General features: G+C 42.5%; 1 protein-coding gene across 9 annotated transcripts in view; it reads left to right on the forward strand.

Annotated features, from left to right (window-relative positions):
* Nucleotides 1–19,026, forward strand: part of U4-U6-60K (U4-U6 small nuclear riboprotein factor 60K) — a 107,952-nt gene that overhangs the window by 69,074 nt on the left and 19,852 nt on the right. For 6 of the 9 annotated variants that reach the window (XR_011894945.1, XR_008609031.2, XR_008609030.2 and 3 more), the window contains exons 14-15: nucleotides 1,601–1,650; nucleotides 6,483–6,628. Coding sequence is in view for 2 of the 9 variants with exons in the window: in XM_055062893.2 (XP_054918868.1) it covers nucleotides 1,601–1,650; nucleotides 6,483–6,626 (194 nt within the window). In the remaining 7 variants the exon portion in view is untranslated. Of the gene's footprint in view, nucleotides 1–1,600; nucleotides 1,651–5,540; nucleotides 5,679–6,482; nucleotides 6,629–8,718; nucleotides 9,827–10,534; nucleotides 10,708–19,026 lie in introns of those variants that run through there. The other 3 variants (XR_008609032.2, XR_008609034.1, XM_055062892.2) reach the window with 3 other exon arrangements.

Consider the following 19,026-nt stretch of genomic DNA (forward strand, 5'->3'; position numbering starts at 1 on the left):
TGAGAAAGTGATGGCATTCATTAGCGACCATAGTGTTATGCTTACAATAAGTCATGCAGCTGAGCTCTTTCATATCACTCAATTACATCATCTTTTCCGATCTCTGTGTTTATCTAGTTTATCTGCATTTAGTAACAAATTGACGTAACAACTGAATTGGGAGTGCCACCATAAATGTCGATTCCACGAAGCCTCTTCGAACAACTTTTCTGCCGCAGAACACAACTGGTATTGTTGACTTCAGAAGTGCAAGTGTCTCTGCCGTGGTGGCCAAAGTTACCAGTACATACCCATTGTCTATCCCCATTCTCACACACAACCAAACTCCCGAGTCGTAACAATCTGCTAGTAGGGTGTGCTGATTGAAGTAGTTACAGCATTCGAACAATCGTGCGAACTATTGAGCACCCGTTGTCACCTTACATGCTTGAACCGTTTTGTGCTGAACTGGTAACTATTATATTTTTTTTGGTTCATGTTTTGTTTGGGTTAGGCATGTTCCAAAAATATTGATTTGGGTTCACGTTCAGTTCCAACCAAAAGTGCGGTTCCGGTACGGTTTTCAGTTCGGGTTTGGTTCGGTACACTGCTTCAAATAGATGCTTTCGTTTTTTGCTTCACCTTACTTCAATCTCCACAAAAATTTTCTCATGTTGTGGCACATTGGGAGTAAGCGTCAGTCAAGGTTATTTGAATTTGTTAACATTGGCACCAATGACGTCGGTCGAGACTTTCTACTAGGCTGATACAAATAACTTGCTACTCTTCATTATCACATTTTAAGGAGCTCGTAACAAAGTGAGCACTGCTGGGTGGGCTAATTTCTTACCATGCTGCCAGTCTGAATCATATCAATTGAACTATCAATATCAGGTGCTTTTTTTATTTAAAGGTAAACTTCATTGTAGGTGAAGAAATCTTCAGAACAGCTCAAGAACTCTCTAGTGTCACTCGTGCCATTTGAAGATGAGAAACAGAGTGACCACCTGTTTTGCAATGCTTTCTCGGTGATGCCAGAAGACTGCAACTACTGTACAGCCTAGATAGAACTGCATCGACCTGCAGTGTTCACCAGACCAAGAAGGCATGCAGAGAAACCAGCTACTGGCTCGGTTTTGTAGGAACCTTGATAAAATCAAATACGTAAGCATAGCTAACAAGGCATTGAAACTGATGCCTTTTTTAGAAAGGCGGTGAGGTGCAGTTTGTTTTAGTTTTTTTTACTCGGAACAAGAGCAGACTTCTGTCTTCAAGGACAGGTGTGACATGCATTACAGGACTTCGCTTTCCCTCTGGATCTGCCATTGCTGAGGACGTCAGTGAATGACACCAAACAGAATTCCTTTCTACCAGGATGCAACATTCCTTGTAAAGTGCGGCCTGTGAGGCTCCCAGATGTGTTGGTTTAGGCTCTTGTTGATCTTGAGTTGTGCAGCTCTGCTCTAGAGAGATGAAGAAATTCATCATATAATAAATTTTGTTTGATCAAAGATTGCTAAATTGTGTTTGACTGCAGTCAATCACCTTCAGGAAGTACAAATTAAACATGCAAACTCAAGTGCACCCAAAAATTTTTACTTAAAGCCTCCTGTTCTTTCAGAATTGTCTGGGGAATACCTTGTCACAACATCGTACGACAACACTGTTAAGGTAAGCCTTGGCATATCTTTTTTGTATTAGTGTGTTAGAAAGGGCTACCCATTTGCTGGTGGGGCCATGTATGAAAGATTGATAGCACAGAACTTGGTTTGAAGGGAGAAATGAAAAACACATTTTTTTCAGCAATACAGGAGAACACAGGAAAACATTTCAGCGTAAAACATGTCTGCTCTGTCAGTACTCGTAAAGAGCGTTTGTCTCTTCTCACACATGCGCATGGTCCACCCCTTCTTGTTGTCGGGAGTGCCGCCCTACTCTTCGTCAATCACTGATGGCAAAGGTAGCTCCCATCGAGGTGGTGCCGTCTCCACTCACCATTTCGGCGACACGAGGGGCCCATTTTGGCCTGGAGTGCGTGTCTGGAGTGTGCACATGCAGTTAAAACAATACAAAAATACAACACACTGCCCCCCAAAAAATGAGCGAACTCATTTTTCCCCAGAGTTGCTGAGTTCAACTGGATGTAACAGTTGCACAGGCCGGTGAAAAAATTTGCCATCTGGCAGTCGCACTGTGCAGGCTAGGACTTGTCTGTCTTGACTGGGGAGTACCTCGTAAATAACGGCTCTTTTCCAGAGAAGCTAAGGTAGTTTTTCGTTGTGAATTAAGACAAGATCGCCTTACTTGAGTGAGTTGTTCTCTTTGCTGGCGGAGTTGTGCGTCGATCCTAGCAGCAGTAAATATTTGTTTCTCCACCGACGCCATAAATGGTCTAATATTCTTTGGCAATGTTTCCATCTTCACACCATTTCCTTGGCTGAAGTTGTAGATGGAAGGGTGGGACGACCATCAGGAAGCGCTAGCAGTCTTCTGCCAGTGAGAAAGTGGGACGGTGTCAAGGCAGTCCTCAACTCTTTGAGGGTCGAATTATTTTGAAAAAAACTTTCCCAGGTGGTCAAATTACTTTATTGCAGATCTTGAATCTACAAGATGTATAAAGTCGGGAATAAATAGTAAAAAAAAATTAGGAACAGTATTTTGGTGTCGGCATCACTCAGAACTGCAAAATGTTCAATAGTATTTCAGAGTGTGTACTCCTTGAAACACGGGTCTCACCACAGCGCCTTATCGCAGTCTGCACACCTAAAATGCGTGTATGTTCTTCTCTTGAAGCGACGAGTTGTGTTGGGGCACACATGGCATCTTCTCTGCGTGCGGCTGCCTTGGGCAGAGGTCTGAGGCACCCTCTCGCGTAAGCGCGCTGCCGCAGAGAGCGAGAATACCTCGCGAGCGGCGGTGATAAACAAGCTAAGAGCAGTGCCAATCGAGATAGATATCAACTTCCGCCGCCCCTGCGATAGCGTGCCGACAAAGAGAAAAATTACGTTTCGCGCGCCTCCGTTGCGATCACGTGGAGGAACTGAAACCGCGAAAGCGCGTTGCCGCTGAGAGCGAGAACACCTCGCGAGCGGCAGTTATAAACGAGCTAAGAGCAGCGCCAATCAAGATAGAAATCAACTTCCACCGCCTCTGCAAGAGAGTGCCGACAAAGAGAAAAATGACGTTTCGCGCGCCTCCGTTGCGATCACGCGGCGAAACCGAAACCACAAAAGGGGTGTTGCCGCAGTCTGCGCGACGCGCTGAAGTTAGAAATCAATTCTGTTTACCTCCCCAAGAAGGTAGCACAAATTTCAAATGCTTCTTGCAAGTCCTAAGAGGTGGCAGCACCTCCCAGTACGCATGCATCGTCATTATGGCGCGAAATTTCAAACGGAGGGTCGAAACCGTACCCGTACGGCAAAGACCTTGCGGGACAGAAAACCGCCGCCGTACATGTACGGCAAAAACTGTGAAAGGGTTAAGTCTGGTGATGAGTGCAGGAAGGTTAGGGGGCGTTAATTAACTGAGCATTGTCATCAACTCTTCAAAGCTGCGATGTGCGATGAACTTTCCATAAATTAAGAGATGAGAGTTCTTATAGATAGCTTTTTGGAATTGCTCCCAAAAGAGCATCCAGTTGGCCAACTCACTGCCAAAGGTCTCCAAGCGCAATTTGGGCAACATCACACCATCATCTCAGAGAACTGTTTCTTCCCGTTAGTGGTCACTTGATTGCGGTGCACAGATTCAGGCTGTCTGTTGCCCGCTTGCAAGGGAGGTCAGCTTTGCTTGCAGACAACTGATCATGGTATGATCATGGTATGGTATGGTATGGTATGATCATGGAATCATGGTATGGTATATGATATGATGATGTCGCCTCATCATCATATCATACAGCCTCTCCATACTTGGCCTCTAACTCCACTTCAGGGATAAGGGGCTCCAGCTTCTCATTGTTGTTACGCAGTTCCTCGTTACTTGTTTCCAATCAGTGTCTCAGGGTGGTAACTTGGCTTGATGTTTCCTCTTGCACGACATGCTTGGCCTCGTTCAAGATGCGATAGTTGTGGCCACAATGAACGCACCTTGCGTCAGTCTATCCATGGAAGCACATATTCTTGCATCTAAGTGGTTGAAAGTCACATCCAGTGTTGGTTGTGACGCTCCTTTCCTGAGTTTCAGCACCGTGTGAAATATTGATAACACAAAACTCGGTTGAAAAGGAAAAATTAAAGAAAACTTGCGTTCTGTGCAGCAATTCAAGAGAACAAAGAAAGATGTCGCAGTGTTAGACACAACATCCGTAAGACATGTCTGCTCTGTCAGGTGTCTCAAGAGCGTCTGTCTCCATCTCACACATACGCACATGTGCATGGTCTGTCCCCTCTCGTTGTCAAAACTCCACCCCACCTCCAGGATGTAAACAAAACAGGAGCAACGCCCTGCTCTTTGTCAATCACCGAGGACAAAAGTTGCCTCCGTGGAGGTGGTGCTGTCTCCACTCTCCATTTTGGCCAGACAAGGGGTCCATTTCGCTTTCTTTAGGAAGCGCATCTGGAATGAGCATGTGTAGTTAAAACATATACAAGAATGCAAAAATACACCATACATGCTGTTAATATTAGAGTACACTAAGATTTTGTGGTACATTGTTTTAAGCCTGTTATACTAAAATGCTAGGAGAGAAACCTTGGCTGGTATAATATACATATTTCTTTCACTTAATACTGTGCTTTTCTTATCATCCACCCCTTATGATTGACTGATTGTAGTGATAATGTAGGTGCATTGCTACTTGGACCACTGATGATGTGCGAAAAGGAATTGCATTGGAATAGAATTGCTGCATTATCCCAGCCCTTGCCTCAATTCATGACTACTGTATGCACAGTGAACAATTTTCTTTGCAAGTGCTGCCTCCACAGTGGTAGAGAAAAGCAATGGCATGCAGATTCGCTTGTAATGTTGGTGCACACATTCGCTTGTAATGTTGGTGCACACAGACTGCTTTCTTTCATGTGCAGTGTGCTTAGTACTAATGAGATTGGTTCCACCATTCGGTGTTAATAACAGCTTAAATCATCAAGTGTAACAGTGCTGCCTACAACCACAATAAACATGTGGCTCCACTTTTCCACTGCATTGTGAGCAGCACATGTATTGCATTCCACCAGGCTTGATTTTCATGTGAAGCCAGTATGCGACTTGCGCAAACATTTGCATTTGAACTCTGAAGTTATGTAGGCAATGAATTAATGCTTAGAAACAACTTTGTTTACCCCAGCATATTGCAATGTATTCTAAGTATTTATCTCGAATGGAATGTTTTAACACAAGTTTGGGATAAGCAGAATCTTAGTTTATTTGTGTACTCCAGTTTTGAAGCGTTTAGTTCAGGAACTATAGTGTGTAAAACAGTCATCACACACTGAAGTTGCACTTCACCAGCAGTACATTTGTAGCATGGCAAAAAAGAGAAAGTAGAGAAAGCAATAAGTGCACGTACCGTGCATTGTATACGTATGCACTAATGATTGTTGCTGCCAACACCTTTGCAGTAGCAGCATAGGTAGAACAAGGCTGTAAACATGGCCGTTGGAAGGCGTGCTGTAATTGAAGTAACAAGATGGCAATGCCAGTGCTGTTGTGCACACCCATCTCTTGTGTACCGGTAAACAGCTGCAATACATTTATGGGTAAGCTAAAGCTCTGATGAGTTTTTCTCGTGACGGAATTGGAATGCAATATCCTGAAAATTAGTGGTGCACTATGGGCCGTCCTGTACGATAAAACACTTTTGGAAGAATCTGAATCGTCACCAGGCATAATGCGACACAAGGTGAATCAAACACTTTGTGTAAATCGTTGGACAGTGCACATATGTCAGTTGTCAAAGGTCCTTACTTTATTTTGTGCAATGCTGCGACCTCTATACAGCTTTGAAAAAAAAAACATAACATTTTTTTTCACATGCACATCATTAAAATGTAGAGTGTGATCTTCATGCCCAACCAATCAAAATGAACAGCATAAACTTGTGTGCTTTCTGCCAAAAATTGTTGGTGTGGGATGCTGTGGTTGGCGCGGAAACTGATTTCTTGGGCGAAACTAAAATATTATATGCTTTCATCTTGGCACTTTCACTGCTGCTGAATCATTGTCAGGTCATATAGTAAGCAAACTCGGAATAAAAACTACATGCTTAATTTGCATTCCAAGGCCCCTTTAAATGTTTGTCAATTCATTGTCCTTTTGCCAAACTACCTACATCATAATGTCAGAAAATGTCACCTACTCACTTCTTCACGATGAAGTTATTTGCCAGCAGAGCTGTACCCTCTTATAATTGAATTAATAATGGGGCAGTTAATTTTTGTATTATAGGATTTAATGTAAAATTATGTCACATGGTAGTCTTTTCAAAGCAAAAGCAAGCACTGGCAGTTGTGAGCAATGAAGGTTTCATTTTTTACTGCTGATATATTGTTTTGCTGTTTCAGATCTGGTCCAATCCTGAATGGACTCCAATACATAGCCTCAGTGGTCACGATGGCAAAATTATGGGTGCTGACATTTCACCTAATGGGAAATACTTGGCGACATCATCCTTTGACCGCACATTTAAGCTTTGGACTCCAGAATAAAAGTAAAAGTTTATTTTTGTAATGTATGTTCTAATCTGGGGATACTTTGAGAGATGTTTTTTGGTGGAGTGCAGTGGTTTGTTTCTGGACTGAAAAAAAAATACCTCAAAAATACCTCATGATGTTCGAAGCTAAACGATTGACAGTTACCTGTCTGGTTGTGTTAAATATACAAAGTGAGTGACACGTCCAACTAAAACATAGGATTTATTATACTTGACTTTTTAGGGCCATCTTGGCTCCTTCCTCATGTGTTAAATGACAGATGGCAAACAGTGCAGCTTTATAAAAGATTTTTATAAGGAGAGGTTTTTTGTGCACGTGGGCTTGTATGTTTGTTGTCTCGATATGATTGACAGGTGGGATAAACAGAGAAGGGGTGCGTGCATAAGAAAGTGGGTATAAATGATTTTCGTTAATTGGACCCTGATGGGATCGACGAAATTGATCTAGTTATTTGGTAGGTTGAATTAAACAAAAGGCGGGACAGTGCTGAAGCATACCGCTGATTTTTATGCCATTATTTTCCAGATTCTAACAAACCCCTGAATTGTATGCACACCTACCTTCTATGTGTTCAGTGTAGAAAACTTATGTAGAAATGACAGAGCTCCTGAACAAAGTATAAATCAAAAGTACATCCAATTCTTTTGCAATGAAAATGTAGCTTGCCTCTGATTCTGACAATTCTGGAACAGGTCAGCACTGAATACTGCAGACACCTATTTTTTCTTAATTTATTGTAATATTCGACGTTTCCGTAATAATGAGAAGCTACTCTGGCATTCCTATCAGAGCATGATTTCAAGTTTGACATAATAGCCTTATCCGAAACTTGGTTAAAAAGGGCTGAACCAATACACGTTCCAGGTTACATACTTTTAACTAGGAGAGTGAATATTTGAAAAGTTTGAATATTATATTTTTTAATATTCGTACTCGCTTCAAAAAATGGATATTCGAAAATGTTCTAATATTCGGTTTCATACGAATATTTGGACCAAATCTAATACATTGTTCGCTGTGCGGGAGCAAACATGGTTCTTAGCATTTGTTTCTATCTACTCTAAGAATATTGGGGCGATTTCATATTGCATTTTATAATTTCGTGCTGCTAGCGAAATTTCGCCTGTAAAGCACACTTAGCCACTAGACGTCTAAACTTTGCCAGAAAACCAGCCCCTGAATAGCAAGGTTCCAACATTACAAATTAACCGAAATTTCTAATAAATGCATGTGCATATCATTATTTGATATTCAAAGCTAAGTATTAGTATTTGATTCATATTCGAAAATTTTAATATTCGCACACTCCTTTACCCAAATAGCATTTCATCATCCTGAGGCAGGGGAGTGGCAGCTGCGTTTAGCAGTTTAGCAGCTGTGGCAGATGAAGCACTTCCACCAGTTGCGTTGCTCATTGTTTAGAAAAAACTGGCTGTCACTATTTTGTATTATGATTATATTGTCACGTGGAAGGGACAGTGAAGAACAACACAGTGTCAAAAGTGTGATTTACAAATTTAACTCTTTATTAGGTGAACTTGTGCCCAGTAAAACAAAGTAACACTCTAGCACAAAGATAGTGGCGAGCGGAGTTGGCAATCGTCGAAAATCGGATCTGCGGTTCAAGCGCGTCGGCTTTTATACATGACTCGTTGAAGATTACATTGTAATCGCTGGTGCCTGCGTGGCTTCCAGAAAGTACTACACAATTTGCGTCATGCATACAATCGGATTGCAAAAAGCTTTGGTGACACAGCCAACGGATAGAACTATTGATAAAATTTGAGAAACTTTCAATACATGCAGGTGTGTCGTGTCGAGGGATAACGTTTAACATTTATTGGCCGGTGAAAAGCAGTGACTGAAGAAAGATAGAGGAGTGAATAGCCGACGTGTGGTACTCTGGCACCATCGTGTAGCGCTTGTCACAGAACACGTCTCGCGTGGTACTACGCTTTTCTTCACATGCTTGCGACATTTCCTCCTTCTCTGCTTTACTCTCGCTTTCTTCACCATCGCCGCCTTTTATTGCCTGCTGCGCTCTGTGTTGCTCATTCATCCTTCACTGTTCTGCTCGTTCACTCAGTTATGCCGATGCTGGTGCTCGCTGCAGGAACGGCCGCCTAAGTGCTGCACTCTAAAAAGAGCCTTGCGGATTGTGAAGTTCCCTAGCATATACAATTGAAGCAGACCACTTTTTCAAGAACTCCTGCATACTACCATTTCTACTTGTATTTGGATTAAAGGTGTCATGTAACGGACCATAGCATCATAAACAACTACCCACTTGACATTAAGCCTGTTTAATATACCAACCTCTAGCACTAGATAGGCGAGCAACCTAAATTTCAATCTCTCTGCCACTCCTGATGTCAGTGGTCGTGGCAATTTTATAGTGTGAATATCTGGAATACATTGCTACTTAGCACTAAAGTGGCTAAAAATTTCAAACTTGCAGTTAAATGCATTTTATTGGCAAGGATATAATTCCACATGTACTACATTTTTCATAGTGCTTGTTTCTATTATCTCTTAATCTTTATCGTGATGAGCTATTAATGTATGAAAGTAGGGGCTTCCACTTGCTTTAGCTATTGGCCCAACAGTTTTGTGATGTATTGTTTTCATTTAAATCAATAAAAAAATCTTGTACTACTAAAAAACAGAAGATGAAACCAGCGAATTTCACCTTTACAGAATGGAACTTTATTTGCCCTAAATGTCCAACGTCATCACTCTCAGACAGCAGTTTATCACTGTCCATGAACCACAACGTGCTTGTCTGGCCATGAACCACTACATTACATGTTGGACCTTCTGCATTTATGAAACGACTCTGCGATAATCACAAATGGGATGATAACCCACACCTAGACTAACCACTTTGCTAGTTCATCCTGCGACCCTGGTGGTTCTCTGGAACACCAAAAACATGTGACAGGACTTGTTCTGCTAGCTTAGCATGTAAAATAACATTGTTTGAATGCGCTTTCGTAATTGATGATTGAAAGCGACTCATTATTGTTGTCTTAAGCCATACAAGAACTTTCTCTGTAGCCGACTTGTGATGGCAATGGCGATGACACTGGCTTTGCTGGCTCTGGTATTAGGCTGTTGTGATTGCTAACATGGTTTTCATTTAGTATCCAAATGGCACCGCACAGTCAATTTTCGGACCAATCTTGGAAAAGAAGGTGTGTATTACAATCGGGTAAATACTGTAATTATTAATTGGTGAGCTACCATTTGCTTGAAAATCACGCTGGGCAGGCTAAAAATTTGCATTTTTTGTGTAAATGGATGTGTGCGAGACATTCACTGTCCCATGATCACTGCCGAGACAGACTCTGCCGCTAATGGAATCACTATTATGGTCACCGTTGGGGTCAGGTGCATGCGTGCTGACCAGTCACGTTTGAATTATCCAAGTCGAGACCAATTTTAGGATTGAAATAATTAAAGTTTGGGCCTATAGAAATAAATGTATAGGCACCGGCCAGGACATTTGGTTGGTATCAAAATAACAAAAAAAATTTAATTAACCGGAGTCAAATCAATGCAAGTTCAACATAGTAATAGTTTTAGCAGAACAATCTCTGCACTCGGCTCTACTAGCGAGCGGGAATGCAAGTGTGCATGTGCTGAATACTGTGCCGCGAGCGTGTGAGTGGAAGGGTGCCTCCATTCCGCTGGAGAGCTCGCCAAGCGGCATGAACAAGAGAGGAGCGCGCAAGCGTGGTGAGCTTGACCAACGAAAATACAAAATGGCTGCCGCCACTGCCACAGGTCAGCTGATATGCTTGGGAGATACTTTGCGTTTTTGACAGAGTGCCTAACGAAACGAGATTAGGGTAAAACTTGGCGCAAAAAATGCAGTTGGGAATACAACGATTTGTTGACAGGTACACAAGTGGACTATCAAGTGCCTTCGACTCGGCCAGTCTCGCAGCCTTCGGGTGACAATGCATCTGCCCGGGTTCAAAAAAAAAAAAGAAGAATCATCATTTGTTTAAAAAATTGCAGCGTTAAAAAGTATATCACCGCTTGGCACTGATAAACTTGAATTTGCTATATACGTTCTGCTGTTTCATTTTCTACCACCAAGTGGCACAGTATGTGACGGCATGCCCGCCGAATGCGTGAATGCTCGGCAAAAATTTGTTTTTTTCTATTCAACCGCTGGGGCGTAGAGGGTGTACACTAGTGGAGCAGCAAGGAAAAGACATTCTGTTAAAACTGTCTAATGCTGCAGAGGCTGCTGTTGTGAATAGCCTCTCTCTCTCTCCATCTACCCTGTCATGAAACGCAGGTTGTGAACATATGAACAGTGCAATTTATCCTTGGAAAGATTGTTGTTTTGTGTGTTACGTATGCATCCTGACTCCGGTTATAGATTTTTCCAGGGTTGAATCATTGTAGGATTTCGCTTTTTAAAAGGCAATTTTATTGCTGGCATCTTCTGAATAGGGATTGCCGCTTCCTTTTGCAACCACAAAAGAAAATGGGACTTGTCTCCTGATGAAATACCTTATTTAGTCGCATAAGGAACACAGCCCCCACTTTTCCATTCAAGAAATGTGGTCTTTTTTTTCTTTTTCTCGCATAATGATGTACCCTGAACTTGCTGCCATGAAGTAGGAGACGCATGGTACGATTCGGCGTCTGATATGGCATACAGTGGGTACGACTGTGTCCAACGCCTTGTTGGACGTCTCCTACTTTTATTGCGATAATTATATGGACGCTCCAGGTGCTTTTTTGCCGCCGTCGCCGAGCGCCGTATGGTGTAAGTGTGAGTGAAAGTATGTGAGGGCAGCCAACGGTCACGGCTCAATCTCGCGCGAGTATTTTGTCACACAAAAGGCCTCGGGCAGGGGGACAGCGTTGTACTCTAGCAGCAACTGCGTATTGCACAACTGCGCCTGAGGGGCGCCGACGATCGTGGCTTAATCTCCCGCGTACAACTGAAGAAAGCGGGAAGGAAACAAGCAGTCTTCCATCACACGCATGGCGCTGGGAGGAGGCGGGATGCGCAGTATTTTACTCTGGCAGCCAGCAACTGTACACTGTGCAGCTGCTGCGTTGCGGGCTGAGTTGATGGTGGGCTCATACCTTTGTGCGTGCTGCGTTTTCACCGCTCATTTTGCATTGAAGTGAATGTTTGCAAGTTTATATGGCCGATAAAACTACTATCCTTACTTCGTGTAATTGTCTACACATTTGCTATCGCAATCGATGGTTTGCATTTCGGGCGAAACTGACTTTTTAGAGGCAGCCGTGGAAAAAAAATTATCACTCAAAATGTTACTCGACATAATGAATGCACCCCCAACTTTCCGCATATTTTTTGGGAAAAGTGCATTCATTGTGCGAGTAAATACGGTATGTGCAATCAAGGACCTTTAGCAGGAGACAAGCATATATGTCCAGCAGTGTTCTCAAATTTTTGAGGGGTGGACATCTTGTTAATGAAATGGTTGGAGGGGGAGGAGGTGGATACGCATGTAAATAAGTTTTTTTTTTTAAGTGAAGCTTCCTTTGTTTACTTTCCAGAGTTTGGCGCGGCTGCCTGTCTGTTGCTATGTCAGCGGATATATTTGTGGATATATATGAAAAAGTTGCAAGAAAGTACCCGCGAAATGACCTATACAGTCAAATCAATATAACAGTCGTAATACTTGCAGCAAAAAACTTTGTTAAATCGGCTATTTCGTTATTAGAGGTTTTAAATTTGCAGTAGTAAAAATAATTTCACAAATTCCCAAAACTTTCATGGTGCATGGTATCTTATCAGTGAGCACTTATAAACAAATTGCAAGAAGGTCAGTCCGTAATTGCGCAATTGTGAGCACCGGGGCTTGCTATGCAGATTGCATTAAGAGCAATGCATCGGCGTGGCTCACAGCATTCAAGGTTTTGTGTGTTGTGTTGTGCGGTTCCGTAAATCTTGGGACGCCATGGCTGGCCCTGCTTAGTGCTCGCAGCCACCATAAGATGGTGCCTTCAAATTAAAAACAAAAGTAAAAAGTTGCGAATAATTTGTCTTTGTAGAGGAAAAAAAAAGCCACAGTTTCGTCTGAGAGGCAAAGCATTCATGGTGATAACATAGATATTGCACAAAGTAAGGTTCATAGTTTTAGTGGCTCTATAGATTGCATTAAACATTTGCTTGCTAAATAAATTAACAAGCTCGGTGTCACACATGCAGAGGCAAATATGTAGAGGTCTTCCTGAGTGACCATGAAGTGTGAAAACACCGGTGTACGTATATTTAGGTGCACATTAAATAATAATTTCACAAATTCCCAGAACTTTCCTGGTGGATGGTATCTGGTGACCAAGGTGATCCAAATTATTCCGGAGTCTCTCGCTACGGTGTGCCTCATAATCAGATCATGGTTTTGCCTCATAAAACCCCACAATTTTTTTCTCTGAGTGACCGTGAACACTCACTGTCACAACGCTAGGTTGATGAAGAATGCCGACAGCGATGTTCGAACAATTCATGCTACCTATCGCTTCACTGCGTCTTGGAGACTTGAGGTTACATGCGCATCAAGGCATTAGTCTTCTCGACTTGCCCTTTGCACTTGGTTGCAGATTACCTCCATGATACGGAACATGGACTGCGTATGCGCTCAGTTGCATGGACAGCCATTCGCAGCCACGGCCAGAGTAGAGGAGTACGCTAGGGGTGAGGGCAGATGGGGTGTGCATCTCCTGCCCCCCCTCCCCCTTATGTCCTGCTACTACGATTCCTATATAAAACCTCAATTTAAGTTGGCTCACCGATATCTCTGAAGCTCACTGATTTGTTAATAGAATTGTGCATTATATTTCACAGATTCTTTGGTTTACTTTACTTTGATTTAGCCATTTGATATGCACCATAGGGGGTGTGCATGTTCTTTGCTAATTCTCCAGGATGGGTACACAATCCTTAAAAAATTGCTTGATGCGTGTCGTACTTTTCTGTGCATACATCTGTCATGACTATTCTTTTAACAAGCATCATACATCACCCTTCGCCCTTGTGACATTGCTCCGTATGCGTCTCACACTGTACATCCACCAGATTTGGAGTTTGAATTTCGGCATAGCTTTTGAACAATGCAGTGCATAAACATAAAAATTGCATGACAATAAAATTGTGACCTTTGTGGCAGATAAACATAAACATTCCCTGAGATTTAGATGTATGGGACGAAAGCGAACAAAATTGAGCACATCGCTGTTAGTTGTAAAGCATTTAATTAACCATTTTACATAAGCAACGTCAGAGAGATTCCAAAATGTGTGTTGGCTCTGAAGCTTTCTTCTTTTTTTTATCTGACTATTTTTTCATTTCTGAATGGCACATTTAACAATTTTGCACTTTAGATGCATTAATGGAAGAAAGGTGAGCCAGTGACACTGCCTAATGCAATCGCCAAACATTACCGAGAGAAAGAACAGGACACTGCTGTCAAAATTTGTGTGAAATGCGTGCCAGCGATTCAAATATGCGTCAGCCAATAGCTGCACTTCCTGTGCACCAAGGCATCAGTAACAAATAGTGACAGTAGGGTTTCCTCTTTTCACTCGCATCTTTTGCTTTTGTTTTTGCACGGTGAAATGTGATGATGTGGCTATCTGAAGCTCGGATCTCTCCTCTTATGACGGCATCAAGAGGGTCATGTCGTGCTGACGAAAAGCCGTGTGATCCACATTATGATGGCATCTCCCACAGCCCATTTTTGTCAACCGCACACTATAAATGTGCTATTTTCTGAAATTCTACTTTGCATTTCTTTCGAATATTTGCCCACACCATAATATAACACCTGAGAATTGCAGAAAAATAATGTAATTGCAAATTTTTTATTAAGTTAACCATTATAGTTGCCGAGTTCTCCCTGAAAGGGGTGGGTGATAAATTGGAGCATTGGCAGTATTTCCCCTGCTACTCACTGGGAAAAATTCCAATTTCTGGAAAACATTTATTGGCAGTGAAAGGAAAGCTACACAGTCGACAGCCTTCCTCAAAATAGTCTCTCAGTATTATTTGCATTTCTTTAAGCTGGGAATTAAAAACAAACATCTTATTTACTATAGCGTTTATATTAAAATAAGACCTACCAACATGCACCACTGTGCAGTAAATATTTTTTCGCTTTGTTCCATGTCTTAGGAAATGCAACGCTATTGCAAGTAGTAAGCTATGCTGATTCACTACCTACCCTGATAAGCCAAAGGAATTGCTGTCAAGCCATGCCAGACTACTTGGTGCAGTAACACATACAAAAGCTACACCGCTGTAGATTTCTCTTCATTACAACAGAAAGTTGTCGTGAGTATAACAATTTCCGCAGAGGACAAGGGACAACAGCATAGTTCTTTTCAACACACAGGACTGCAAGAAGGTATTAATATTACAGAACAGTCGAGCAAATGAAAAACAAAAGGACCCCACCTCAAGAACCCAGTAAGTCTCGAACATGCCCAAGATCTTTCATAAACACCCCAATTTTTGGAACCTTGAATGGCAGCTAAAAGGACACTAAAATAACATATTAAGGCAAGCTAGATTAAAAGATTAGGCTGCTGTAATAAATTCATCATTCGTAGTGAGGACAGAGCTTTTGTAAGCAAGAAAATGGCAGATTGGCTTGGCGTCTCCTATTTCAGACGATGGTACCTGTCGTTTCATGTTGGCACACTGGCTGAGTCACAGAAAGTGGCAGAGAGGGAGCTCGCGTAGTGATTATGTCAACTCGTCTGTTGCAGCATAGGTGATTCAAATTGAGAAGCAGCAGAGAGAGCTTCACTGGCAATTTTTTATGCAACAAATTTGGAAATTTGCATACAGAAAGTCATCTGTCAACCTAACTTGGAGCTTAATATTTTTCTTTGTGTCCCTTTAGTATGGAGGAGCAGAGTGCAAGCATTCTGTGGCCTATCAAAAATTCACAAACCCTGAATTCTATAGAGTTTCCTACAATATATCAGAGGTAACTCTGGCGCTTGAATCGTTGAGCCATCATGGGAATGATGGGAAGTGCATGATTTTGTCTGATCTTCGTGCTTGTGGATTCAGACATTCTTGTGGATTTGTTTTTTTATGCTTTGTACACCTTCATTGTCGTAAATTTCAGAGCAATCTATATTTTTCAAAGTGCAGAGGACACTGCAAACACACACAATCGCTACTAATTGCAGCGGTTCAGCTTGTCAAGGTGGCCAAATCAAAACATGCCAAGCGTGTCAAGGCACTAGCTTGCCTGCGATAAATTCGTAAGGGCCTTGCATGTCGTTTGTTGATGCATCCGTGTTGTAATGGTTTCAATATTGGGCGCCTATGCTAGAGGTAGTGTGTTTGAATCCTGCCATCGTACAATTTTAATAATGTTTGTTTATGACGTGGTACATTGTTGAAAATTAGTTTTCAAAGTCTCGAAGCTGTTTGAAGTCAGAAGGACAAAATTTAGGCAAATCCATCTACTTCCCATAATTCCAATGCTGGTTTAACCGCTCCCGTTGCAGCTCCCCTAGACACTAGTGCCAGAGTTCCCTGTAGTAATTATTGTATGAAATTCTATGCTGAATTCATCTGCGCCTAATTGTGACTTCTCATGTTCTCTAGTGCAGTCAGCATCCACGCACTTTTGCTGGATTATATTACCACTTCCTGGAAAGGCAGCTTTCCATGTCTGCAGTTCTTATTTGACCTGATGTTAAAAATACAGTAAAATGTCGCAACAATGAAATTCATGGGTTGTGGAAAAAAAATGTGGGAATTTTATTGCTGTGAAAATCAAGTATCTAGCAGCTGCTTATTTCCATAAATAATTTCGCCTGGTTATGCTTTTGCGCCAGCAGCGACTGAATGCTTTGCTTTCAGCCGATGAGGAGCTGCATTGCAATGTCATCGTCGTGAGCGCCAAGAATGCAGTGGACTGTGTCAAATGAGTCCATCACTTGCAATGCGCTGTGTACATTATGCGTGATGGGAGCATCACGAAAGCATTTAAAGATATTGTCATTCAGCTCCTCATGGTCAATCAAGTCCATGTCAGTGTCCACATAGTCGTGGAGTTACGATGCCATATGGCAACTCTGTCAGGAACACTGCTGGTTGTCCCTGGGGCTAACTCCTGGCCAACATCGCCTTCATTGCGGACTTATGCATCGTCATTTGGACTAGTCGGGGACTGATTTTCAGGTTGAGACTCCACGTGCACAAAATAGTTTATAGCTTCGTGCCGCATCGACATCCAGGCAGCCGTAATATCTGCACTCCCATGAACAAGCTTACTTTGGTGGCACGGCCAAATGCACTCAATTAGTGTTGAATGGGGGGCATGCTCCACACACTGGATTAAACCTTGATATAGAGGTTGATGAGTGAAGTGCTTTTAGGTGGAAAAAATTTTACTTAACAATCATCAGTTCGAGAATGTCCATGTCATGTGCCGAACAGTTCACAACCAAACAAACCTTGCGGGTTTCCCTCTTAATATCCTTGTCAAATGCAATCAGCCAGTGAACAAAAGTGGCTTGCATCCACAAAACAACAGTGGGGTTACCGATTAACACGCCAGATAATAAATTAATGAAACTGGGGCGCCACAACACAATAGCCGAGATAATTGAAGCTCAGCAAATTGCCCACAGAGAGAGGCTCTCTGGAACAAGGCCAGGTAGAGCAATAATAGAAGAGGTAAGGTGGTGCCCAACCGAATCCAAAATTTCAGGAGGAGGCACAGTAGAACTAAAAGGTAGCATAAGAGAGATAATCAAGACGACTTCTTTCCCCAAAAATATGCACCCGGTGCACAACCTGGAAAGACTAAAGGCAAGGGCCAAAGCTCTCCTGCAAGAGATAGAACACGACAGAGAACATGCGGCTTTTGTAGATGCTGCATGGGTCAAAGGAAAGAAAGCCTTTACGGCAGTAGTGGTAGATGCAGATGGTCTCACTCGGGATGCTATTGCAATCATGACTAAAGACACGACAGTTGCGGAACAAGTAGCGATAGCATTGGCTTTAAGGAATAATAAGTGGACGAAGATTTACAGTGACTCTAAGATGGCTATTAGACACTTTACCAATGGCTTTGTAACCAAAAGGGCTGCCCAGCTGATCGGTGAGTTGGACAGCCAAGGGATCGAAATACGCTGGTTTCCTTCGCACATGGGGTCTGTCGATCCATCTCGGAAGAATTTAAACGAGATGGCTAATGCAGCTGCACGAGGACTTACTATCCGTACACTACGCGACCAGGACCTTAATAATATACAGGAGGAGAACAGGGACCAATTACTTGCATATAATGAAATCACGAGGCATTACTACATGAACAGAAGGGAACTCCCAGTGCCACACGCTAAGCTCAATAGAGATCAAGCGGTGACTCTGAGATTGTTGCAGATAAGAACTTATCCAAGTCCAAACTTTATTAACAAGCTGGATCCTGAAAGAGAGGTACCAATCAACTGCGAGAAGTGTAATGGCATCATTACTCTGGATCACATGCTTTGGCAGTGTCCTGTGACTTTCACAGACTGTGACAAGGAGAGAGACTGGTGGCGGCGAGTCCTACACAGTGGAGTTTTTTTTGATCAAGTAAAGGCCGTCCAGAAGGCCCACGATACGGCGATAAGGTTAAACCTTACTGTCCCGACGTGGGAGCCGCCTGCGTCAACCTAAGGGTTGATCTTCAGGACATTAAATAAAGTTCTTCATACCATATCATACCATACCATCCACAAACAGCTATTTGAGACTTTCTTCGCCAGCAGGCTTCACATGCATTTAAAGCAGCATGGCTTGCTGCTCTTGTCGATGAAAAAGTGGAGGCTGCTGCTTCAACCCATCGATATTTGTGCAGAGCAGAACGATGATGTGCTTTTAAAGTGAATAGCTTTCTTTGCCTCTTTTGTCCAGTTTTGTGGTTTGCTGGTAGCCAATCATCAGGCTCTGCAAGGAAAATGTTCGCTTGTTCATTTGTTTGTTCATTTGTTTGTTAGTTCGTTTGGGCTATTCGCTTACATTGACAATCTTGGTTTCTGCACAGTTTTTAACTCTGCTTCCCCTCATGTCATCATTGCTCCTTCAATTTATGTGCCCTGGCCAACATCTCATAAAACATATTCGTCTTGTGTGCATTGTAGGATGACGCACTTTCAGAGTTGTTGCACATCACTTTGCTGATGTTGTGATGACACTCCTTGAACTAGTTTAACCACCTTGCATTCGCTTGTCTTGAGGTCATCACTGATGCCCAGCGTGCAGATGTAGTTGAGTGTCTTTTATTGGGTCATGCTTCCACTGATCGGGATCATCATTGTCCTCATTCCACAAAACTAGGTGTAAAGTGCCTTGTCAAAATCTTCATGTCTCCAGCTGGGTGGT

Source organism: Dermacentor andersoni, chromosome 1, assembly GCF_023375885.2.
Source record: "Dermacentor andersoni chromosome 1, qqDerAnde1_hic_scaffold, whole genome shotgun sequence".
Taxonomy (NCBI): Eukaryota; Metazoa; Arthropoda; class Arachnida; order Ixodida; family Ixodidae; genus Dermacentor; species Dermacentor andersoni.